Source organism: Bombina bombina, unplaced genomic scaffold, assembly GCF_027579735.1.
Source record: "Bombina bombina isolate aBomBom1 unplaced genomic scaffold, aBomBom1.pri scaffold_428, whole genome shotgun sequence".
Lineage (NCBI taxonomy): Eukaryota > Metazoa > Chordata > Amphibia > Anura > Bombinatoridae > Bombina > Bombina bombina.
In genome coordinates this window covers 68,388-95,092 of record NW_026510826.1, presented here as the reverse complement: position 1 = coordinate 95,092, position 26,705 = coordinate 68,388, and the positions used below count along the sequence as shown (strand labels likewise).

At 38.7% G+C, this 26,705-nt stretch overlaps 1 protein-coding gene across 1 annotated transcript in view; it reads right to left on the bottom strand.

Annotated features, from left to right (window-relative positions):
* Positions 1-14,123: 14,123 nt before the first annotated feature.
* Positions 14,124-26,705, bottom strand: part of LOC128643477 (cellular retinoic acid-binding protein 2) — a 31,075-nt gene continuing 18,493 nt past the window's right edge. Inside the window, exons 3-4 of the mRNA XM_053696323.1 lie at positions 19,835-19,951; positions 14,124-15,666 (exon numbers count right to left, since the gene is read on the bottom strand). Of these exons, the coding sequence (XP_053552298.1) occupies positions 15,616-15,666; positions 19,835-19,951 (168 nt within the window). The 3' untranslated portion in view covers positions 14,124-15,615. The remainder of the gene's footprint in view (positions 15,667-19,834; positions 19,952-26,705) is intronic.

The window sequence follows — 26,705 nt, the reverse complement described above, 5'->3', positions numbered from 1 at the left end:
TTCAGTATGCTTTGCCCTTGCGTTGTCTCAGACCTGTTTGTGAGAGCTCCTGTGTATTACCTGGCTGTCTGATGTCCCTCCTGGTTCCTGATCTCTGGCTTGTTCCTGACTCTGCTGTTCTCCTTGTTCCTGATTCTGGCTTGTCTGACTACTCGCTTTGGCTCATGACTCGGCTCGTCTGACTACCAGCTCTGGTTTTGATTCCTGGCTTGTTATTTGACTTGTGGACTTTTTATTATTTTTTACTATTAATAAAGGTGTGATTATTTTTGCACTTCTCATCTCAGTCTGATTCCTGGCACCCTGACATTACGCAAGGGCCATGAATCCTGATGGTGCTAATAATCCACCTTATCTGCCATAATTTCCAGGATGGATGAACAGGATCACCGCTTCAATTTGCACTAGCCCTGCAAACCCTGCTGACTCGCACTGCACATTTGGACCGAAGTTTCCCGCAAGTTATGGCTGCTCCTGTTTCCGCTGCTGCACCTAGTCCTACCAGGAGCATGTCTGGTTCTGCACCTCTACCTCAGCATTATGGAGGCAATCCTAATCAGTGCAGAGGGTTTTTGAACCAGGTGGACATTTACTTTGAGTTGTTACCTTAGGCGTTTCCCTCTGACAGAGCTAAGGTGGGATTTCTCATCTCGTTACTCTCTGACACAGCTCTTGCCTGGGCTAATCCCTTGTGGGAGACTAATAAACCTGTGATTTCAAATTACCCTGAATTTGTGGCCTCCTTTCGAAGGGTATTTGATGTTCCGGCTCGCTCCTCCTCTGCTGCTAAACGACTCATGTCCATTCAGCAAGGTACAAGATCTGTTGCTCAGTATGCCATTGAGTTCCGTACGCTTGCCGCAGAGGTAGGTTGGAACAATGAAGGCCTTGTTGCCGCCTTCTTTCATGGGCTCTCTGATGCGATTAAAGACGAAGTTGCTGCCAGAGATTTACCAGAAGATCTCGAGGCATTGGTGTCTTTTTTGATCCTAATTGACATCAGACTAAGTGAGAGGCCCTCTTTCAAGGAGCGCTTGCGGAAGCCTCCTGTTCCGTTGTCTCCTACGTGTTTGTTCCCACCCATGCCTCCCTCTCCTCCCATGCCTGCTGGTCCCGAGTCACCAGGTACTGCTCAGCCGATGCAGTTGGGATTCATGCATCTCTCTGTGGCGGAGAGGGCCTTTAGGAGGAGGGAGGGGCTCTGCCTCTATTGTGGGTTACAGGGCCACCTTTTGAAGTCTTGTCCTACACGGCCGGGAAATGCTCTCACCTAAGGTCCTGTCAGGGGCAGACCTTGGGTGGTTTATCCTTGTCCCCGGAACTGCTAAAGGAGAAACCTTTGGTCATGGTTGTCCTTTCCTGGGTGGACTCCTCCATAGTCACCCAAGCTCTTGTTGACTCCGGTGCTGCAGGCTATTTCATTGACAGTGCTTTTGTATCAAAGCACTCCATTTCTGTTTTGCCTCGGTCCGTTCCACTTGCTATTGAGGCCATTGATGGCAGGCCCCTTCAGCCCGCACTCGTTACTCATGAAACTGCCCCGTTATCCATGGCTGTTGGGGCTCTCCATTTTGAAACCCTCCAGTTCCAGGTGATAAAATCTCCACATTTTCCGGTTGTTCTGGGTTATCCCTGGCTCCAAAAGCACAATCCCAGTCTCGACTGGCACAGGTCCGAAATTTTGTCGTGGTCTCCGCAATGTATTTCCACTTGTCTTTGGAAACCAGTTAAAGTCTTGTGCACTTCTTCGGTATCTCAATTGCCAGAGGAGTACAGAGAATTCTGAGACGTTTTTGACAAGGTGCGTGCCGGTACATTGCCTCCTCAGCGGTCTTACGATTGTGCCATAGACCTGCAACCTTGAGCCATTCCTCCTCGGGGCCGGGTTTACCCTCTGTCTGTTGCAGAGAATTGTGCTATGGAGGAGTATGTTGCCAATGCTCTGTAGTGGGGGATCATCCACAAATCCTGCTCTCCTGCATGGGCTGGCTTCTTCTTTGTGAAGAAAAAGGGTGGCGATTTAAGACCATGCATCGATTATAGGGGTCTTAATCATCTTACCATTAAGAATGCTTACTCTATTCCGCTCATTATGGAACTTTTTGACCGCCTCAAGGGAGCTACGATCTTTACTAAACTTGATTTGAGAGGAGCATACAATCTTGTTAGGATCAAGGAGGGCCATGAATGAAAAACAGCATTTAACACCAGGAGCGGGCATTATGAGTATCTTGTAATGCCCTTTGGCCTATGTAATGATCCTGCTGTTTTCCAGGAATTTATTAATGATGTCCTACGAGATATGTTGCAACAGTGTGTTGTGGTGTACTTGGACGACATCCTCATACACTCACCCACACTTGAGGCTCATCGTTCTGATAATACACGGGTTCTTCAGAGACTACGTGAGAATGGCCTGTTTTGTAAACTCGAGAAATGTGAGTTCCATCAGACTCAAGTAACCTTCCTAGGTTATGTTATCTCCATTGCAGGGTTCTCCATGGATTCTGACAAGTTATTTGCAGTTCTGCAGTGGCCTCGCCCAGTTGGTCTTCGGTCTATTCAATGTTTTTTGGGGTTCGCCAGTTACTATAGAAAGTTTATTAAAAACTTTTCTTCCTTGGTCAAACCTATAACAGACATGACCCATAAAGAGAATGATCTACTCCATTGGTCACCTACTGTCATTAAGGCCTTTGATAGTCTTAAGACTTCCTTTGCTGACGCTCCAGTTCTGGCTCATCTTAACCCTATCCTGCCTTTCGTTCTTGAGGTCGATGCGTCTGAGACTGGAGTAGGTGCACTCTTGTCTCAACGTCCTACACCTGATGGTTCCTTGCATCCGTGTGGTTTGTTCTCTAAGAAATTGTCTCCAGCGGAGTGCAATTATGAAATTGGCGACAGGGAATTACTGGCCATAATTTTGGCACTCAAAGAATGGAGGCATCTTCTTGAGGGTACTAGCGTGCCAGTACTCATTCTTACTGACCACAAGAATTTAACTTATCTATCTGAAGCAAAATGTTTGTTGCCCTGACAGGCCAGATGGGCGCTATTTTTGTCTCGGTTTAATTTTGTGGTCTCCTACCTGCCTGGTAGTAAGAATGTTAGGGCTGATGCCCTCTCTCGACAATTTTCCCCTCTGTCCAAGGAGGAGTCTGTAACTACTCCATTTATACCTCCTGACCATATTTTGGCTACCATACGTACTAATTTGACTTCTCCTGAGAAACCTAGTGGTAAGTGTTTTGTTCCTGAGAATCTTCAAACTAAACTTTTACACACTTACCACTATCCTAAAGTCGCAGGTCACCCAGGCAAGAACCAAATGATTTGGTCTGTAACTCGACAATTCTGGTGGCCAGGTCTTCATTCTGATGTTGCTGCGTATGTTGCCTCCTGCTCAGTTTGTGCACAGAATAAGACTCCTCGACTTCTTCCTGTGGATCTTCTTCAAACTATTGCTAATGGTGAGCGTCCTTGGACACATCTTTCCATGGACTTCATTGTGGAGCTCCCTGTTTCCAATGGCAATACTGTTATCCTTATGGTGGTTGACCGTTTTTCTAAAATGTCACATTGCATTCCTTTGAAGAAGTTGCCTACCGCTCTAGCTTGCTTCAATTTTTGCCCGGGAGGTCTTCCATTTACATGGGTTACCCAAGGAGATAGTGTCGGACCGGGGTAGCCAGTTTGTCTCCAGATTTTGGCATTCCTTTTGTGCTCAAATGGGGATCCAGCTTTCCTTCTCCTCGGCATATCACCCTCAATCCAATGGGGCTGCGGAACGGTCTAATCAAGCTCTGGAACAGTTCCTCCATTGCTATGTCTCAGATCACCACAATAATTGGTCTGAACTGTTACCTTGGGCAAAGTTTGCTCATAATAGTTCTATTAATGCTTCCTCCAAGTTATCCCCGTTCATGGCGAATTATAGGTTTCAGCCATCCTTGTTGCCTGATTCATTCATGTCTCAGGGTATTCCGGCTTTGGAGGAGCATCTCCGGAAACTTCGTTCCACGTGGGTGCAGATTCAGGATTGCCTTCATCGTTTTATGCAGCGCCAAAAGTTCCAGGCTGATCGTAGGCGTCTGCCCGCGCCTTCCTACCAGGTTGGTGAGAGAGTTTGGCTGTCCTCCCACAACTTGAATCTTCGTGTGCCTTCCAATAAACTGGCTCCCCGTTATGTTGGTCCTTTTTGAATACTCCGACAGGTCAATCCTGTGGCCTACGCTCTTGACCTTCCTCCTGCAATGCGCATCTCCAATGTTTTTCATGTCTCCCTCTTGAAACCATTGGTTTGTAATCGGTTTAACACTGTGTTGCCTCGTCCCCATCCTATCTTTGTTGACAACCATGAGGAGTATGAGGTCAGCAGCATTATTGACTCTCGTATGTCCAGGGGCCACGTACAGTATTTGGTTCACTGGAGGGGCTATGGTCCGGAGGAGCATTCATGGGTTCCCTCCTCTGATGTTCATGCTCCCACCCTCCTCCATGCCTTCCATGCCCGTTTCCCCAATAAGCCTTTTGTCCTCCCCCAGGGGAGGGGTCATTGAGGGGAGGGTACTGTCTGTGTTTTTTCCCTGTTTTGTTTGCCATGTGCTGCTGGCAGCCATTTTACTCACCTCTCTTGCTGACTCTGGTGCATACTGTGTGATGCTGCTCATTTCCTGCACTTCCTTTTATGGCCAGACTGGTGTACATCATCCATGTAAGACAGGATGCAGTCTCAGAATTGTGATGTCATCACTTATTATTTAAAGGGCCTCTGTTCAGTATGCTTTGCCCTTGCATTGTCTCAGACCTGTTTGTGAGAGCTTCTGTGTATTACCTGGCTGTCTGATGTCCCTCCTGGTTCCTGATCCCTGGCTTGTTCCTGACTCTGCTGTTCTCCTTGTTCCTGATTCCGGCTCGTCTGACTACTCGCTTTGGCTCCTGACTCGGCTCGTCTGACTACCAGCTCTGGTTTTGATTCCTGGCTTGTTATTTGACTTGTGGACTTTTTATTATTTTTTGCTATTAATAAAGGTGTGATTATTTTTGAACGTCTGATTCCTGGCACCCTGACACCTTCAGGTTTAGCTTCTTATTGAAGAAGGAATCTTGTTTCCGTTCTCAGTAGGGATGGGCGAATGTTTTGCAACATTCGAAAAATTAAACGAATTTTAACACATTCGTTCATTTGAACATTCATTTCGAATGTTCGGTTTCTAATTTTACGATTACATTCGAAAATATTAATTTAGAAAAATTTATATTTATATATTTGTAATAGTATTTCTAATCCTTTCTTAAAATGTAATATTCGAATTATGCAATATTCGAATTCGAAAAATTAGAATTTATATATTTGTAATAGTATTTCTATAATGCTTTATTTAAATGTAATATTCAAATTATGCAATATTCGATTGAAATAGAAACATTCAAATTGATATATTTGTATCCATTACGTATCAATTTACTAGATTCCCTACCACATGAACTATTGAACTTCTGAATAGTATTTGTTAAATAGAATGTTAAAATCGAAATTTCGAATGTGGACATTCGATCTAATTATAAACATTCGAATTCGAAAGTGACATTCAAAAACTGTAAATAGCATTCGATTATAGAATTTAAAAAAAAAAATTTCGTATCAACATTCAAATTTGTAATTCAAATTTTGGTAATAACATTCGTTCTAACATTCGAATTCGGAAATTTACACATTCAACCTTCCCTAGTCCTCAAACACACAATGTCACGACAGTGGCTTATGTCAATTATCATAGGGGAACTCTAAGTTCTCTAGCCATGTTAGAGGTATCGTGAATCCTATTTTTGGGCAGAATTCAATTCCTGCCTCATCTCTTAGATTCACATCCCAGGTATAAACAACTGGCAGGCAGACTACCTCAGTCGACAGTCCCTGCATCCAGGAGAGTGGTCTCTCCACCAAGTTGTATTTACTGATTGTACAATTTTGGAGGCCTAACAGTAATGGTTCTGATGGCTTCTCGTTTGAAGAACTAACTTCCCAAGTACCTTGCGAGGTTCAGGAATTCTCAGGCAGAGGTGTTGGATACTCTAGCAGTACCCTGTTTTTTTCCAGTCTGCTTATATATTTTTCCCTCTGGTTCTGATTTGCAGAGTGATTTTGAAATTCAAATGAAGCAGTCATTTGTACTCCTGTTAGCCACAGTGTGGCCTCATAAAATTTGGTTTGTGGAGCTGGTCCGAATGTCCAGTTACTCGCTGTGTTTTTTCCTCTAAGGCCAGACCTTCTGCCTCAAGGTCCCTTTCTGTCTAGCTCTAAAGTGTCTAAACTTTATGACATGGAAATTGAACATTTGGTTCTCAGTCATAGAGGATTTTCTGACTTTGTGATTAATGTTATATTTTAGGCACACAAGCTTGTTTCTAGACAGATCTATCACACAGTTTGGGAAACATTTATCTCATAGGGGTCTATTTAAGAAGCAGCGAATGCTGCCTCTGACCCACTCCGCTTCAGTTCCAGCTGAAGCGGAAGTTAAGAAGCAGCGGTCCTAAGAGGTGGCGGACAGCAACCCGCCTGATCAAATACGATCGGGTTGATTGACACCCCCTGCTAGCGGCCTATTGGCCGTGAATCTGCAGGGGGTGGTATTGCACCAGCAGTTCACAAGAACTGCTGGTGCAATGATAAATGCCGATAGCATATGCTGTCGGCATATATCGGTGTGCGGCAGACATGATCCGCTATATCGGATCATGTCCGTCCGCACATTAATAAATGGACCCCATGGTGTTCTTCCCATGATTATCCTGGCATTCTTTTAAAATTCTTAGGTTTCTTCAGGTTTTTTTTTAGGATGGTTTAGATATGGATTGATCTGCCAGAACCTTGAAATGACAAATCTCTGTCCTCTACAATGTTTCAAGAGAAATTGCTAATCTTCCTGATAGTCATAGTTTTGTTCAGATTTTAATCTAGATTAAACCTATTAGGTCTATTCTCCTTGGAGTCTTAACCTAGTATTGGACTCTTACAGGCTCCTCTTTTTGAGCCTATGCATAAATTGGACATTAACCTAATTTCTTAGTAAATGCTGTTTCTTTTGGCTATCTCTTCTGTTAGAAGAATTTCTGATTTATCCGATTTCTCATGTGAGTCTTCTTACTTGATTTTACATCAGGATAAAGCTGTTTTATGAACTACTTTTTATTTTTTTATAAAAAAAAATTCACTCTACTTTGATGATTTTCTCCTCGTGTACTAATCGTAAATATGCTACTGAAAAAAACTTTTCATTCTTTGGATGTTGTTAGCGCATTGAAATTTTATATTGATGCTACTAAGGAATTCATTCAGACTTCCAGTATGTTTGTTCTGTTTTCTGGGTCTAACAAAAGGCCAGAAGGTATCAGCTGTTTCTTTGGTCTCTTAGTTGAAATTTTTTAATTCTCATACCTTATTTGGAGACGGGTCTGTCGCCACCTAAGAGAATTATAGCTCATTCTACTAGATCAGTTGCCACATCTTGGGTTTTCAAGAATGAGGCTTCAGTTGATCAAATTTGCAAAGCAACCACTTGGTCTTCTCTGCATACTCTTTTACTATATTTTACCATTTTGATGTTTTTGCTTCGTCACAAGCAACTTTTGGTAGAGAGGTCTTTCAGGCAGTTGTATTAGTTTGATAATCGTGCCAATAATTTTAGTTTTTTTATTTTAGATTTAATTTCTCAGCGAAAAAAGCTGTTTTTATTCTATCCCTCCCTTTCTTGTTACTCGTGGACTTCCACATCTTGGGTATAATAATACCATACGTAACAGCTCATGGACTCTCGCCACCTATATGAAAGAAAACATCATTTATGTAAGTACTTACCTGATAAATTAATTTCTTTCATGGTGGCGAGTATACCAGTATTAATATATCATTCACTGCATTTACAGACCTCAATAATTTCACACTTAAAGCAATATCACAGCTCTCACTATAGCATAAACACAATAATATAGTAGACACAGGGTTGCCATGGAAACAGTTTGGCTACGGCAATATCACCTATGCAGCAAACCTCAGTAAAAGAGACAGTAAAGTCAAATTGAAACTTTCATGATTCAGATGTAGCATACAATTTTGAACAACTTTCCATTTTACTTCTATTATCTAATTTACTTCACTACTGGGAGCTAGCTGAACACATTGGGTGAGCCAATAACATGAGGCATATATGTGCAGCCACCAATTAGCAGCTCCTTTCTGCTAAAATACTGGACTGCTCAGTTGAATACTGGACATCTTGCAACCCTAGATACAAACGAATGCCAAATCTGGCAGCAGATTGTGACATTCAGCTCTTTTTGGAGCTGGATATATTCCTGCAATATACAAAGATCTGGATTTGCACAGATCTTTATGTGTTCAAGAAAGCATGATACTAGCTTAGGATTCTTCAATTTTCTTAAAGAGACATAAATGCCAAAATTGAAATTTGTAGTGGATTTCTTATTTGACTCTGCAATTCAGTTATTATTATTATTTTCATTTTGCAAAAATGCTTCTCAGAAGTTATCAAATGATCTGTGATAAACAGAGGGCCCTGGTGCAAAAATGTATATGAGCCCCTCAAAGGTAACTCAATAATAAGCAATAGTAATAACATACATGCTGCTCTGTATAATGATTTTGAGGATAGATAGATAGATGATAGATAGAAAGGAAGATAGATAGATAGATAGATAGATAGATAGATAGAAAGGAAGCTAGATTTATAGATAGATAGATAGATAGATAGATAGAAAAAAAAGGAAGCTAGATATATAGATAAATAGATAGATCTGCAACCTGCACTAATAAAAGGTTCCCCTGACTTATTATTGTACACATTCTGCCCACACCTATGTATAGACTGGCTGCTATTGGCTCTCCCAGCACTTGGTCTCTGGTGCTACTGCACCTGCTGCACCAATGGTAGTTCCGCCCCTGGATAAGCAATAACTTTTCTCCTACACCCAGCTTCCCTACCATACATCCATACATCACGCATATGCTGCACTGTGAGCATGTGCAAGTATTGTTTGCTTGTCTTCTTGGCGTACCTGCATATACTAGGAGAGCCGCATTCATAGGAAAAGTTATTACAAAATGTGATAACTTTTCTCAGAAATACTTTTGCAAACAAAAATGTATTTCATAAAACGCTTCCAGTCTGCAGTTACTGTGCATTTCAAATTTGACTTTTATGTCTAATAACTATTTAACTGAGACGTCGCTTTTGATTTATTATGCATGAACTCAGTTCATCTCTCTTTGAAGTTTTAGACTTTAGGGTGAAAATTTCCAGCGGTTTTAAAATCCGCTTATTATTGAGCTCTGTGCAGTTTTCCTGCAGTACAACTTTGAATTAAATCTTCTTACATTTTTTTCATGGGGTTGCAAAAACAAATAATATTCTAAAAGACAAAGAATATAAAAAAAAGAAAAAGAATTAAAATATGCAATCAATTGTGTGATTCTGGACACAACTTCTCATCACGATGGATTTCTTTCTTCTGGACAACTTTTTCCCCTTCCCACATTGTATAGCCCAGGCCTGTTATATGGGCAGGGCAAGAAGGGCACCTGCCCCTGGTCCTTTGATTTGTCGAGCCCCTCACTGTCAACAGAGTTGAGGGTATGGGAAGGTGCAATCAATGTAAATCCTGTGTTTAGTTTATGAAGAACTGTTTTTGGTATCAGGAAATGTCATGTAAAGTGTTATTTTTTATGCATGCTCTGATTCTTTTTACCTCTTATTTTATATATTTATTTCCTCTCTTTGGGCCCGATGATCTAAAGCTCTCTGCTCTGGCGAGATGATCTAAGACTTCTTGTCAGCACTATATATAATTTTATAAAGAAAAATTTTAGCTTGAGAGCTATTTATTTTGCTATGTAGGTTTCTAGATGTGAAGGAAAGGCACATACATTATAGTGCTCAAAAAGCCCCCAAAGATTTTGCAAGATTTCTATTCATAGTACCGTGTTTGTCTTTGGCATCCATCTCTTAGGTCTCTTTCCCTTTAGGGGATATTTATCAACCTAGGGAACATTGGTGCCCAATTAACGGAAGAGTGAGAAGCATCATATGCTTGGATTTAACATTGCACAAGTACATGGTTCTGCAGCACGGCCCCTTCTAATGAACAGCCAATAACTGAAGAACATTGTTTGCCAAAATCCCACCTCTGAGGTGGTAAGGAAGCTGGGGTCCTAGTTTAATTTCCAGGATCACATAAGCAAGCCTACACTGCAAGGACACCAAGTTACTTTGGCAGCTTGATAAATACAGCCCTTTATTTCTTTCACTTTCTCTCTTTCACTGTGTTTTTTTACTTTATTTTCTTCTCCCTTTTACTCCCTTTATCTCTCTCCCATCTATGGAAACACATAAGTGCACATGGCACACTTGCATGTCCAACAAAATAGGCAGCCTGAAAGTGAATCATTGGCTGTGGGGAAAATGTGTGTTTGGCTGCCTGTCACTTAGGGCCCGATTCTCCAAAACCCTCTGCTCAGATGACATTATCTAAAAAGATCCGCCATACCACAAGGTACTTTACAGATTTCTGGAATGCCACATTTTGTGTATTACACTTTCTTTCACAAGAAAAAATCCTCCTCCGAAAAGAGTCAAATGCCACGAGCGGTTGCCTTCTTCCATATTTGGTAGCTATTTAAACTGCTGAATGTATATGTCTAATGTTTATGGTATCAAGAGGCATAATAGTTAGTGTTATTCTTTATATAGGTAACACTGAATGTTGGGACAATAATGTGCCATACGGGTGGAAAACAGTGCATACAGAGGGAGAAGAATCAGGGTGGTGGGCTAAAGGGCCCCACAAATTAGTCTTGCCCAGGGCCCCGCAAATGGTAAGGGTGGCCCTGCTAGAGAGGATGGTTCAGCGCTCTATGATGGTACAACAGGGAGGCTCTATCTGGTGAAGAAAACCAGGAGGTGAAGGGAGTTAATAAGTCAAGCTCTTTTTTAAATCTAGTAACTGACGAGTGCCCAGGCCAAGAAAAATAGTATGGTGATACGAGATCTGTGACATTGTGCATGGGCACTTGGTGTCAGTTGCTGGATTTAAAAAAGTAAAAGGAGCTGAGGTAATTAAAGAAAATGAGAGGGAGGAGGTCCCTTGGAAATTCCTAAGTAGTTAGGGGGTTGTCACCCTACTTATTTCACTCACTTATATGATCAGAAGTCTGACTATGATTAGTTGGACCTGGCATAACTTATCCTTATCCATGAGAAGAGGATGAGGTGAACTTACTTTTGAGAAGATATGTACATTTGTGTCTAATATGTGAGGACATGACAATGCTGAACAGGACACATATCACTGTTATATGTTTTATGAGAGAGTAGATATTAGGTTCCGCTAAATTTGTATCTCAGAGAGAAAATATATTTATATTTTATTGCACTGTGCTGATGCTACATGCATGGTTATATTGTTATAATTAGTAACAATAGCACCATATGCATCATTATTATTATTATTAATAATATACAAAGGAAAATCAAAATATCTATCAGTGGGTGCCTCTATTTGTACTGCTCATAAAGCAGCCTAGTATCTCAAGGAATCGCCTGTTCACCTTTTTTTCTATTCTTCTGACATTCTTGACTCCAGAGCCACTAATATTATACCTAGGGAATTGGAGAACTTAATATCTTGTCTGACAATGACAATTCATTAAAATTAAAGGCAAGAATTTGCTTGTACTTGAATGGAACTGAGTACCGTGACCTGAACAGACTGTTTTACTTGTTATGTCTGATCTCAATGCATTGTTACAATATCGCCAGCTGACAATGTGATCTTGTGTTTCTGTGAACATCCAATTATTTTAGTAGGGTGTAATCATATATGCTTTTGTAGGATAATTCATTTTACTGCTGCTTTGTCAGAAGTGATAATCATGTTTGTTTCTAATATCTCCTGATATAGATCTTAATTTGGAAACCTTCTATGAAATCTATTTTTTTTATGATCTGGTTTTTTTCTCTGCAAAAATTCAAGTAGCTGCTAGTCAGACCCTCAATCTTTTTAAAGGGACAGTCTAGTCAAAATAAAAAAATTCAGATAGGGCATGCAATTTTAAACAACTTTCCAATGTACTTTTATCATCAAATTTGTTTTGTTGTCTTGGTATTCTTTGTTGAGAGCTAAACCTAAGTAGTCTCATTAGCTAATTTCAAAGCCCTTGAAGGCCTCCTCTTATCTCAGTGCATTTTGACAGATTTAATAGACAGCACTAGTTCATGTGTGCCATTTTTTATAACATAGTGCTCACTCCCGTGGAGTTATTTATGAATCAGCACTAAGTGGTGAAAATAACTGAAATAAGGGGGGGGCAGTCTGCAGAGGCTTAGATACAAGACAATCACAGAGGTAAAAAGTATATTAATATAACCCTGTTCGTTATGCTAAACTGGACCAGCTCCTTGTATCATGTGATAGCCATCAGCTAATATATTTTAATAAAACTGGCTTCCTGTGATTCTTAAAAAAGAGGCTACAAAAGGTGAAGTAGTATGTAGTAAATAAAATAATTTTTTTACCATGCTAGATGCCTCCTGTAGATACATACTAGTTATATTTATATATGTATACGCAGGACCATAACATTTGTGGTGAAAAAAAATTACTATAAAGCTAAATATCGTCATTGTAGAGGGGGCTGACAGGAGACTGTATCTTCTCTTTATTCTCCTATTTTTATTTTAGCCCCCAGCTCACCCTCTATATGTTTCTCTTTAATGTGCTAGACATGCAAAGTCTGCCATCCCTGTCTTGTGTTTATTGTACCCATTGTACAGATCTGTGGAATAATTCGGAACATTACAAATAAAGATTATTATAATAATATCTATTATTAATAACTGTAGTTGTATAACATATCCAGGATCTAATGCCACAACTCCATCCACACGATGCCCTGACTCCGCCCAACACTCAACATGCCCCGCCCATGGCAAAACCACAGTTCCACCCCTCCGTTCACAGCTTCACCAACCAAATATTAGTAGGTCACTGCCCACAGGTCACCCTCACCTCCCTGTCCCAGCAAGCCTTCAAGAAACATTGTGATGTATTAAACTACCAGTGAATACATGCTTAAAAAAATACTATCCTCTAAAAGGGACAGTAAACACCTTGTAATGACAAGACATTTCTGTTATGTTGCAGTAGAATAGCATATCAGCCAAATCGAAACATTTTGCGAACAAATTAAGACCCTTTTTACTGCAATTATTTTTCAATCGCCAAAGTCTGGGCTTTAGTCTGCAGACAAGAAGGCTAGTCACTGTCAGAAAATTACTATAAACTACATTGTTATGCAGTTGTTATCTGTCAAATCCAATTAGAGACAAAAATGTACCAGAGTTAGCCTTGAAAAATCAGTAGCATGCATTTTACGTTCTGAGAATTAGAAAAAGTTTATTGTAAAGATGTTTCATTATGCATAGCTAAACATTTTATTTAAAAATCTCATGATGTTTACTGTCCCTTTAAAGGTACATATAAAAATAGTTGGGATTTTTCAATTAAAGGACCAGTCAGCACATTAGATTTGCATAATCAACAAATGCAAGATAACAAGACAATGCAATAGCACTTAGTCTGAACTTCAAATGAGTAGTAGATTTTTTTATAACAAATTTCAAAGTTATGTATATTTCCACTCCCCTTGTACCATGTGATAGCAATCAGCCAATCACAAATGCATATACGTATAGTCTGTGAATTCTTGCACATGCTCAGTAGGATCTGGTGACTCAAAAATTGTAAATATAAAAGACTGTACACATTTTTTTTAATGTAAGTAAATTGGAAAGTTGTTTAAAATTACATGCTGTATCTGAATCATGAAAATTTAATTTAACCTGAGTGTCCCTTTAAAGATATTTATGTTCATTGAATTAGCAAACATTTCATTTTTGGTTATTGCATACTGCAATAACCATTCTCATTGACTGTTAGTCAGAACTCTATACATGTGTATCAGTGAACAGAGGACAAGCCTTCATGATCAAGGACAAGGAATGTTTGTCATTCATAAAAAGAATTATGAGGCAAAACAAAAAACATTATTTTACTATTTTCTCTTTAATTAAAAAAACATTTTGACAAATAAATACAGTACAGAAGATAGACACAAACAAGAGTGATGTTACTGATTTCTAGTCCAGAAAGGTAAGTTAGTCAACACTAATACATTTACATACATTAAAAAAACGGTATAAAAAATGTTTAAAATTACCTAAAAAAAAACATTCCACTTTATCTAGATGACTTCTAGAATTGCAAAAAAAACAAAAACATAACTATTTGCATTTTTAGATTTTGTGTAACAAAGTGGTAATGATAAAGTAATTGTACTTAACTTTCTATTTTAAAATACACTGTATTTTGATGACAAGAAAGGAACACATTCTTTTGTAAATGTTCACATTTGCTGCATAAAGTTTTACAATGGAAAATTCTCCAAGGCCATAATAAAAGCAAATTAAAATGGGAGAAAAAAACAAACATAAAAGTACTCTGGCTTCAAAGTGAAGCCAGTGGTTTTAAACCAATACCAGTATTTTCCCTAATTTTGGGGATTTCCAGTATTGTCAGAAGCCAGCTATGAAAGTGCATCCATCAATAAAAAGATTTGTGCAGAATATTCCTATATCTTTATCGTTACAATTTTATGACAATCAATACATTTGAGATAAGTATGTTGTGATGAAATTTGCCAACTTATTGAAAAAGTAGTATATTTGTAAATCTCTTTATTGAATCTTTAACTTGTGCAATTAAGTATTCTGCTTTTAGACTAACGTAATGAAAGAAGTTTTAAGCTGGCTGTGGTCTGAATATGTATATATATATATATATATATATATATATATATATATATATAGTATATATATATATATATATATCTTAGAAAACAATGTTCATGTGATGAAAATGTTTATAAATAGGTGCTTTCCTAGAAAATATTGTTCTACAATGGATTCAGTGTATTTTCTGCTGTCACTGTTACAGAATAACCATTTGGATTTTGTTTTCTGGTGTGGCCTGAACTTAGATGCACATTTTTCACAATCCAGATGACAAAAATAAAGCATTATCTAAGCTACGTGTTCCTAAATATTAAAGTCATATATTCTATAAATTGTAAAATATGGGATTTTAATGGGATAGGACTTGAATAAACATTCTATAAAATCATCACGAAAGAAAATTCATGGAGCATCCACAATTCATATTTACAGGACGAACATACAATGACCTAGGGGTACCAATAATTATTTTATGTTTTAAGGTGTTTTTTCCATTCCATGTTATCCAAGATGGGAATTGACTGTATGAAGAATAAAGGTTTTGAACAAGAGATGAATGGGCTCAGTCTTTCCAATAATATATCTCAGTACAAACCAGAAGCCTGTTAGGTTGGGGAGTACATTGACTTGGCGGAGCGTGCTGTAAACGGGACACTCTCTGCTTTGATAAAAGTGGTTATTGAAGGTTCAGAAGGTGATTTGGGTTGAGCCGAATAAGAACTTTGGATCTCCAAGTTCTTGGGAACTATTCTCGGATATAAATCCGTGTGCATACCACATCATCAGCAGTCATCGTCTGTAAGGAGAGAAAAGGATAAATAACCAAAAAGTAACAATAATCTTTGCAGTTCACATATACAAGGGACGATGCAAGCTCATTTAAACCATATACATTTGTATGCAAAATGGGCATTTGTAGAAATGGAAACATTTTGATAAATATGGGAGAAGTCTGGAATTTAGTACTCATTGTCTGCTGCTTTAAAGCACTACGTTCTCTTGTCTATAACCTCCTCTCCCATAAATTATGTGTATTTGAATAGCTTCATTTTGTGCCATCCATGCAAAATGAATGAAAGTGAGAGTTATCATTCATGGTAAATGAATCAAATGATTATTAATGTAGCTCATTTACATATCACCAGACTTAATTTACGCAATAATTATGTTTTTCAAATGTTTTATTCTAATTAATATATCCATTTTGATACAATCAATAATAAAATATGTTAAACAAACAGAGCTGCAGAAATGTGGTTTGTATAATTTTTTTAGAATAAACTGACATTTTAGAAACACAGAAAGATTTTAACGCCAGATATGAACCACAGCCCAACAAGTATTCCCAAAATGTCCTAACTGCGTAAACGTTTTTAGTTTGTAAGATAGCCTTATGCTTATCTCATGTATTCTTGAAGTCCCCCACAGTGTTGTCCTTAACACCTATTATTTTATTTGTATATAATAGAAATAAACAGCAGATTGTTATTATATAGATGCTTTGCTGTAAGAAATGTGACAAGACCACCTAACATATGCACTGCCATTGACTAATGAAGAAACTAATTTAGGTCCAGATTACTAGTTGAGCACAAAATATCGATTCTGCAAAAGCGATATTTGTGCTCATCTGAGTAATACCAGTGCACGCAAATGTACGTTGGTACCACGAGTTAGGTACAATGCGAATGCAACCTCGAATTTGCATTGCACTGAAGCATTGCGCTCATGAGAGTGTGTTTCCATAGGCGCCAATAGGAGCCTCTTTCTGATGCCGTCATACACGGCACAGAACCTAAGTGCAGCAAATGTAAATATATATGTGTATAAATGTGTTAATATGTGTATATACATATATATTTACAGGGAACACAGAGCTCCCATAGACAGAAAAAAACAACAACACTGAAAAGTGCCTTTACAATGGGAACACCCGCCAACTTTAGCCCCCAAAAACTGCCTAGTGCAGTAGGTTTTTTTTGTGGGAAAAAGCTACATTTCTTTTTTAAAAAAAACCCTAAAATACAATTTTTTGGGGCATTAGGGGCACTTTTATAAAATTAACCAGTGATCTAATCTCTGGTTAATATTCAGAGTGCTAATTGCTACAGCAAACTCACGGTAGCAAAAACCAACCACTTGTAATGGCTGGTTATTTATCGGGTGCCTGCAAATGGGCGAATTTGCCTATTTGCGGGTGCACAATAAATTAGCGCTCCACTTGTAATATAGCCCTTAATGAATTATTGTTATTATACATGAAAATAACTGCACAGTTTGACTCATGTTCATAGTTTGATAAAGCTTATTAAAGGGACATAGTACTCATATGCTAAATCACTTGAAACTGATGCAGTATAACTCTAAAAAGCTGACAGGAAAATGTCACCTGAGCATCTCTATGTAAAAAAGGAAGATATTTTACTTTACAATTTCCTCAGCTCAGCAGAGTAAGTTCTGTGTAAAAAAGTTATACTCAGCTGCAGCCCAGCTGCAGGTAAAAAAAATAAAAAATGAAGAAATGAACAGCAGCCAATCAGCATCAGCAGTGCAGAGGTCATGAGCTCTTTTACTGTGATCTCATGAGATTTGACTTAAATCTCATGAGATTTCATTGTAAACTTCCTTACACTGAATAGGAAATAACATGAGAGTGCACAAGGCTCAATCCTTCGGCTGTCCCGGAACAGACATACTAATATGCTGCTTAGAAGTCCTTTACTGAGAAACTTTTGAGGTAAAATATCTTTTTTTTTTTACATAGAGATGTTCTGGTGATATTTTCTAGTCAGCTTTTTAAAGCTAACGTATACTGCATCACTTTGGGTATTATGGCCCTTTAATAGACTGATTTGAAGAAGACCTTCCAAATTGTGTGTCACATTTTCTCTTATTGTGACTTAAAGGGAAAGTCAACACCAGAATTTTTGTTGTTTAAAAAGATAGATAATCCCTTTATTACCCATTCCCCAGTTTTGCACAACCAACACTGTTATATTACTATACTTTACATGCCCTATTTGAAAGATGAAAGTGGATTCCCTTCTGTCTTCTTCACACCTCACTACCTGTCCACTTGACCCTATTACTTCACATCTAATACCTTCTCTGTTTCCCACCCTCACTCCGGCTCTTACTCACATATTCAACCTATCCCTTTCTCCCGGCTCATTCCCTGCCTCCTTCAAACATGCAAAGGTCACCCCCATCCTCAAAAAACCCTCCCTCGACCCTAACTCTTCTGCAAATTACCGCCCCATATCACTGCTCCCGCTAGCTTCAAAAATCCTAGAAAACTAGTTTTCAATCGCCTAACCCACTTCCTGTCCTCCACCTCATTGTTCGACCCCCTGCAATCTGGCTTCCATCCCGAACACTCAATTGAGACTACCCTCACCAAGGTTACTAACGATCTCCTTTCTGCTAAAAACAAAGGCTACTACTATATTCTCATCTTACTTGACCTCTCTGCTGCCTTTGATACTGTTGACTATCCCCTTCTCCTATGGACTCTCAGCTCTATTGGGTTCTGTGACACTGCCCTCTCCTGGATTCACTCTTATCTCTCTAACAGATTCTTCTCAATCTCTTTTGCTGGCGACTCCTCCTCTCCCCATCACCCCAAGTTCGCTGCCTTGGAGTCACACTTGACTCAAATCTGTCCTTCATTCCGCACATCCAATTGCTCTCTTCATCCTGCCGCAACCACCTAAATATCTCCAAAATTCGTCCATTTCTGAGTGCTGAAACTACTAAACAGCTAATCCACTCCCTGGTAATTTCCCAACTTGACTACTGTAATAACCTACTAACTGGCCTCCCTCTCTCCCGTCTCTCTCCCCTTCATTCCATCCTAAATGCATCTGCCAGGCTAATCTACCTCTCTCAATGCTTTGTTTCTGCTGCACCTCTCTATGAGTCCCTTCACTGGCTCCCCATTTACAGCAGAGTCAAATTCAAAATTCTCACCCTGACCTACAAAGCCCTCACCAATGCTGACCCACCCTACCTGTCCTCAGTCATCAACACATATACTCCAGCCCGCCCGCTAAGATCCAACAATGACCTGCTCCTTGCATCCTCTACCATCACCTCCTCTCATGCTAGACTACAGGACTTCTCTCGTGTGGCACCAACCCTCTGGAACGCACTTCCTCAAGCTGTCAGACTTTTCCCTAATCTCTCCTCCTTTAAACGTTCCCTAAAGACCTTTTTGTTCAGGGAAGCTTATCACCCAACTCATTAACAAATGAACTTCACTTACCTAACAGTTGCCCTCATCTATCTCCTCACTAATATCATTCTCACCTTTGCAGTCCCCACCTCCTGTTTCCCATCCTCCTACCCATCTAGATTGTAAGTTCCCATGGGAATAGGGCCCTCAATTCCCTGTGTATTTGTCTTTTATTGTATTGCTTCTCCGTTGTACTTTTATCCTTGTACCCATGGGCAGCGCTGCATAATCTTTTGGTGCTTTATAAATAAAGAATAAATAATAATACTTTTTACCTCTGTGATTACCTTATATCAAAGCATCGTCTGACAGCCCCCTGATCACATGACATTTTATTTATTATCTATTTACATAAGTGCAGTGTCTGCCAAAAGCCATGGGTGTGATCACAAAGTTATCTATAAGGCTTACTTGAACTAGCTCTCTCCTGCTGTGAAAAGCAAATAAAAAAGCATGTGATAAGAGGTGGCCTTCAAGGGCTTAGAAATTGTATGAGCCTTCCTAGGTTTAGCTTTCAACTAAGAATACTAAGAGAACAAATCAAAATTGGTGATAAAAGTAAATGGGAAATTTGTTTAAAATGACATGCCCTATTTGAAACATGAAAGTTTTTTTGGACTTGACTGCCCCTTTAACAGTTCAGCAACTTGTCAAACAGTGTCTGGGTTAATGTACAAATTATACAATTTCCTTTTGAGACAAAAAATGGAAACAAGACACATTTCCTTACCAGGATAAGCTCTCCGTCATTGGTCATTTCTCTAGACCAGGCTGTCTTTGGTCCTTCCCCTTTCAGAAGCCTCTGTTCACACACCATCTTGTTCTCACTCTCCCATTTGGCCAGACTCTGAAGAAAGACAATGAAAGAGTCCTAAACAGTTCAGATACCTCATTGAATAACAATCAGCCTTTGCAGACAAGACTTTCTACACCTTCACCACAATTAATCATGCACAGGAGACAGCTGTCCTAATCAAAGGATATTCATTCCTGAGAAATCTGCAGTCAATTTGTTCCTTTTACACAATTTATAGACTTTTATCTGCTTTATCAAAAGGACTGTAGGAAGTGAACAGGAAGTGATGGAAACCTAGAGAAAAAGAGACAACTTCCCACCCAACACTGTATATGTTAGTGCAGGTCAAGGGAAAATAAACACATAGGATAAACACCCACTAAACATTGCCCTATATGGTTGACATTCTGGCTTCTACCTTTTTGTTTTTTAATTCTTTTTTAATTTTGTGCTGTGTTTTCAAGATGGATTTGATGACACATATTCAGCCAGTAAGTTTTGCACTGCACGTACATTTATGTCATAGTAAAAAACTTTCTAATTCACTTCCATTATCTAAATATCCACAATCTTTTTTATATGCACACTTTCTGAGGCACCAGCTCTTACTGAGCATGTGCAAGAATTCACAGAATATATTAAATGCATTTTGTGATTGGCTGTAGGCTATCACATGATGCAGGGAGGGGAAAGTGAACTAACTTTGAAATTAGTCAGAAAAAAAATCTACTACTCCTTTGAAATTTAATCTAAGTACTTTTACAGAGTTTTTTAGTGGATTATGCAAATCTACTGTTTATCTATAGTTAACAACCATACCGCTAGATTACGAGTTTTGCGTTATGAGGGGTGCGTTACTAACTTGCACGTTATTGTCACCGCTCACATCCCTACAGAGCTGGTATTACAGGTTGAGCGTAGAGTAAAATTGTGCTCTATACCGCACTCCAATACCAGCGCTGCTTAAGTCAGCGGTGAGTTGGTTTTACGTGCTCGTGCACGATTTCCCCATAGACATCAATGGGGAGAGCCGGCTGAAAAAAAGCCTAACACCTGCAATAAAGCAGCGTAAAGCTCCGTAATGCAGCCCCATTGATTCCTATGGGGAAACAAAAGTTATGTTTACACCTAACACCCTAACATGAACCCTGAGTCTAAACACCCCTAATCTTACACTTATTAACCCCTAATCTGCCGCCCCCGACATCGCCGACACCTACATTATATTTATTAACCCCTAATCTGCCGCCCCCGACATCGCTGCCACCTACATTATACTTATTAACCCCTAATCTGCTGCCCCCAACATCGCCACCACCTACATTATATTTATTAACCCCTAATCTCCCGCCCCCAATGTCGCCACCACTATAATAAACATATTAACCCCTAAACCGCCGCACTCCACATCACAAACACTAGATAAATATTATTAACACCTAATCTGCCGCCCCTAACATCGCCGCCACCTACCTACATTTATTAACCCCTAATCTGCTGCCCCCAACATCGCTGCCACTATACTACATGTATTAACAAACCTAAGTCTAACCCTAACACTCCCTAACTTAAATATAATTCAACTAAATCTAAATAAAACTTACAATTATTACCTAAATAATTCCTAGTTAAAACTAAATACTTACCTGTAAAATAAAGCCTAAGCTAGCTACAATATAACTAATAGTTACATTGTATCTATCTTAGGTTTTATTTTATTTTTTACAGGCAAGTTTGTTATTTATTTTAACTAGGAAGAATAGTTACTAAATAGTTATTAACTATTTACTAACTACCTAGCTAAAATAAATACAAATTGACCTGTAAAATAAAACCTAACCTGTCTTACACTAACACCTAACCTTACACTACAATTAAATAAATTAAATAAATTACCTAAATCACAAAAAAAAAAACACTAAATTACACAAAATAAAAAAAGAAATGATAAGATATTTAAACTAATTACACCTAATCTAATAGTCCTATAAAAAAAAAGACCCCCAAAATAAAAAAAAACCCTAGGCTAAACTAAACTACCAATTGCCCTTAAAAGGGCCTTTTGCGGGGCATTGCCCCAAAGAAATCTGCTCTTTTACCTGTAAAAAAAAATACAAACAACCCCCAACAGTAAAACCCACCACTCACACAACCAACCTCCCAAATTAAATCCTAACTAAAAAACCTAAGCTCCCCATTGCCCTGAAAAGGGCATTTGGATGGGCATTGCCCTTAAAAGGGCATTTAGCTCTTTTTTTAGTGCCCAAAAGCCCTAATCTAAAAATAAAACCCACCCAATAAACCCTTAAAAAACCGAACACTAACCCACTTACAGTTTTGAAGACCAGACATCCATCCTCAAGAAAGCAGGGAGAAGTCTTCATCCAAGTGGCAAGAAGTCCTCAACGGAGCCGGTAGAAGTCTTCATCCAAGCCGGCAGAAGTGGTCCTCCAGACGGGCAGAAGTCTTCATCCAGATGGCATCTTCTATCTTCATCCAGACGGCATATTCTATCTTCATCCATCCAGCACGGAGCGGCTCCATCTTCAAGACATCCGGCGCGGAGCATCCTCTTCTTTCCACGGCTAACGATGAATGAAGGTTCCTTTAAGTGATGTCATCCAAGATGGCGTCCCTTGAATTTCGAATTGGCTGATAGAATTCTATCAGCCAATCGAAATTAAAGGAGAAAAAATTGCATCAGCCAATAGGATTTTTTCACCTTTAATTCCGATTGGCTGATAGAATTCTATCAGCCAATCGGAATTCAAGGGACGCCATCTTGGATGACGTCACTTAAAGGAACCCCACAAAAGGCCTTTTTAAGGGCTATTGGTAGTTTACGTTAGGCTAGGGTTTTTTTTTATTTTGGGTGGGGCTTTTTTTATTTTGATAGGGCTATTAGATTAGGTGTAATTAGTTTAAATATCTGATCATTTCTTTTTTTATTTTGTGTAATTTAGTGTTTGTTTTTGTAATTTAGGTAATTGTATTTAATTAATTTAATTGTAGTGTAATGTTAGGTGTTAGTGTAAGACAGGTTAGGTTTTATTTTACAGGTCAATTTGTATTTATTTTAGCTAGGTAGTTAGTAAATAGTTAATAACTATTTAGTAACTATTCTACCTAGTTAAAATAAATACAAACTTGCCTGTAAAACAAAAATAAAACCTAAGCTAGCTACAATGTAACTATTAGTTATATTGTAGCTAGGTTAGGGTTTATTTTACAGGTAAGTACAGGTGGCCCTCGTTTTACAACGGTTCAATTTACACCGTTTCAGAATAGCAACCTTTTTTTCCAGTCATGTGACTGCTATTGAAAAGTATTGAGAAGCAGTGCATTTATTAAAATAGCCAGTAGGTGGAGCTGTCCTCTTGTGCTGCAGCAAAGCCAAGCAAGCTGAAATTAATCAGTTCAACCAGACCTGAGCTATCAAGCAGATTTCAAAGGAACAAGATCTTCCTGTCTATAACTCAGTCCAGATTGGAATGCATAGAAAGAACTGTTTGCAGAAAAATGCAAGTGAAGTCTGTGTTTTGTGACAAACATTTGCTGTTTTTGTTAATTTAACTTAGTTTAATTATATATTATGTGTTGTGTGATTATTTTATTAGGTTTATAATGCTGTCTAGCATTTAAAGTCTTCATTTCAAAGCTTTTAAAATAATGTATTAGATGTTACTTATGACAATTTTGAGAGGGGCCTGGAACCTATCTCCCTCACTTCCAATTGACTTACATTATAAACTGGGTTTCAATTTACAATAGTTTCGATTTACAACCATTCCTTCTGGAACCTAAGCCCGGCGTAAACTGAGGACTACCTGTATTTAGTTTTAAATAGGAATTATTTAGTTATTATTTAGATTTATTTAGATTTATTTTAATTATATTAAAGTTAGGGGGTGTTAGGGCTATATTTATGGTTAGGTTTAGGGGTTAATAACTTTAGTATAGTGGTGGCGATGTCCGGAGCGGCAGATTAGGGATTAATAAATGTAGGTAGGTGGCGGCGATGTTAGGGGCGGCAGATTAGGGGTTAATAATATTTAACTAGTGTTTACGATGCAGGAGTGCGGCAGTTTAGGGGTTAATATGTTTATTGAAAAAAGACTTTACGCAAATTGTGTAAGTTAATTTGCGTTAAGGCCAAAAAGGTGTGAGGTACAGCTGTACCTACAAGACTCGTAATAGCAGCGGTAGTGAAAAAGCAGCGTTATAACCCATAACGCTGCTTTCTTACTCATAACGCAAAACTCGTAATCTAGCCGATAGTTACTAGACACTTCTAAAGCATTGTGGGCCAGATTATAAATGGCACGCTTTTTAGCATTTTAACTTGCGTGCAAACACCGCCAGAAGTAAACTTTCAACGCGCATGAGTTAGAGCGCGTATTACAATTTGAAATTAAAGTGTTTGCAAGAAAGCGAAAGCCGATGCTCGCTAATTTCAGGAATTCGGATATCGCGACTATGTTAACTTCTACTCACCACCATAGACTTCAATGGAGAGCGCAAACTGGGAAAAAACTAACACTTTTCACATGCACTCTAACCCAACAAATAAATACAGTAGATTTGCATAATCAATCAATGCTTGATAACAAGAAAATAGGTCTCCATTTATTAAGCAGTGGATGCTGCTTCAAAGTCCCATTGTTTCTGGTCCACCAGAAATGGAAGACCGCTGCTCTTTAACTTGTCCGCTACCTTTTAGTTATGTTTAAGTCACGTCTATTTCCACACCCACTTCATCATGTGATAGCCATCAGCCAATCACAAATAAAGTGTCCCTTTAAACCTACAGCGCTAACCCGAAGGTAGCTATGAATATTTTATATTCCAATGTTCTTCACAAACTAAATTTGTGGTCGAGCAGTCGCATTTACTTTCAACTTGTAATATGCGTGCAACTTACAGCTGGTGCAATATTTTAATATTCCACTACGCTAATGTTAGTGTGCCACTTGTAATCTAGCCCTGTGTGTTTCAGCATTTGCTAGTAATTAACGGGTTAACCACTGGTATGTGTTCTTGTACAAGAGTTGCATCCTAGTCTATACAAAATCACTCTTGAGTATGGGAAAAACACTATTTCTAACCAGAATAACAATTGCCATTGTATAGTAGTGTTGTTGTATTTACATTAGACAAATAAACCTGCAATGTGATGAGTATGTCTCCTCCCAAGAAGCACTTGACTGCCTGGTGATATCTAGGAAGGTGTGGTAGGGTTAGAATAATCGCATGACAAGTGCAAATATAAATCATACCTGGATGTAAGCTGCTAAATCATGGAAGGAGAGGTAATGAGAGAGATGAGGAAAGAACAAGAAAGGAGAGAGGGGAGAAAACATTAGAGAAGAGAAAGGGGCAAGAATAGAAGTGAGGTAACAGGAACAGAGTGCAGAGTTTGCCTGCCACCTTTTTTCTGGGTATTTCCAGGACTTTTTTTTGACAGTGTGCGGTATTTGTACAGTCGTTTATGTGTCCCACTGTCTCTATACACAACACATGCACTCTGCATCCCATACTGTCTCTCCCCATGTTAGAGGAGCAAGTCTCCAGATATTCTATGTACCCAGTAGTAATTGTTATGAAAGGACATTGATTTGAGCTATTTATATGTGGCCTTTTGAGAAACAGATCGTCAGTACATGTTCCTTTAGCTAATTACATATTTTCTTGCCTACAAATAGGTATCTGAATTTGTAACTGTCACAATAAAGCTGTAAAGACGTATTTTAGTTTACATTAACAAACCAAGACAGCTCACCATAATACAACATGTATTTCTATATTTAGTCTTTATTATCTATACTGACCTGAATGATGACCATGTCAGTAAATTACCTGCAGGGTGGCGCCCCTACCAAGTGCATGATATCACTATCTACACATCACTGTCATAATAAGTCAACTGTAAACCAGAGTCAATTGAATTACTTGTTAATACAGCTAAGTATGGGCAGAGCCCATGTGATGGTGTGGGATTTCCTTATGGCAGTAATTCAACATAACCTCACTTTACCCAACCACAAACTGCTTAGGAGAGCAGCCTCCAAGAAGTGTAATTTCCGCCCTGCTAAACTGGGCACTCAATAAATATTCTCAGAGTCCTTTTTATGAAGCTGAATCAGATACGGCATAAGAGGCGTGAAAATTCAAGCGTCTAGTTTCACAGTTTCTGTTACTTTCAAATGAGAAATTAGTTTTTTTCTTATTCAAAGGAGCTGTATATTTGATGGCATGGGAAATAAGGAATATTGGTATAAAAAGAAACTGTGGTTATGTTCTGTAGTATGTGTGTACAATGTAGAGAGGTCTTTTTATATTCGCACTTTCTGAGGAACAAGATCCTACTGAGCATGTGCACAAGCTCACAAGGTATATGTATATTAGTCTGTGATTGGCTGATGTATGTCACATGATACAGGGGGCTGGAAAATGGGAGAAAAAATAAATTTGACAGAAAAAAATCTACTGCTTGTTTTAAATTCAGAGTAGGACCTATTGCATTGTATTTTTATTATGCACTGGTTAATTATGGAGTTCTATTGTATTGAGTATTTGTCACCGCATGTTTAAATAAAGAGGCTAGATTGTGTATTTTGTGCACAATGAAAAGGCTTATTAGTTATGTGTTTCTATAGGTAGGATCGGGTATATTTCCTGTGATGAACACATTGAGGGCATTAATGTATCATGTGCAAAGGGTCCAGGACGATGCCTGTTGTGCAGCATGAGAGTACAGAAAGGCACAATTATTTCTCCTAACTTACTATTAAAGGGACATTGTAGT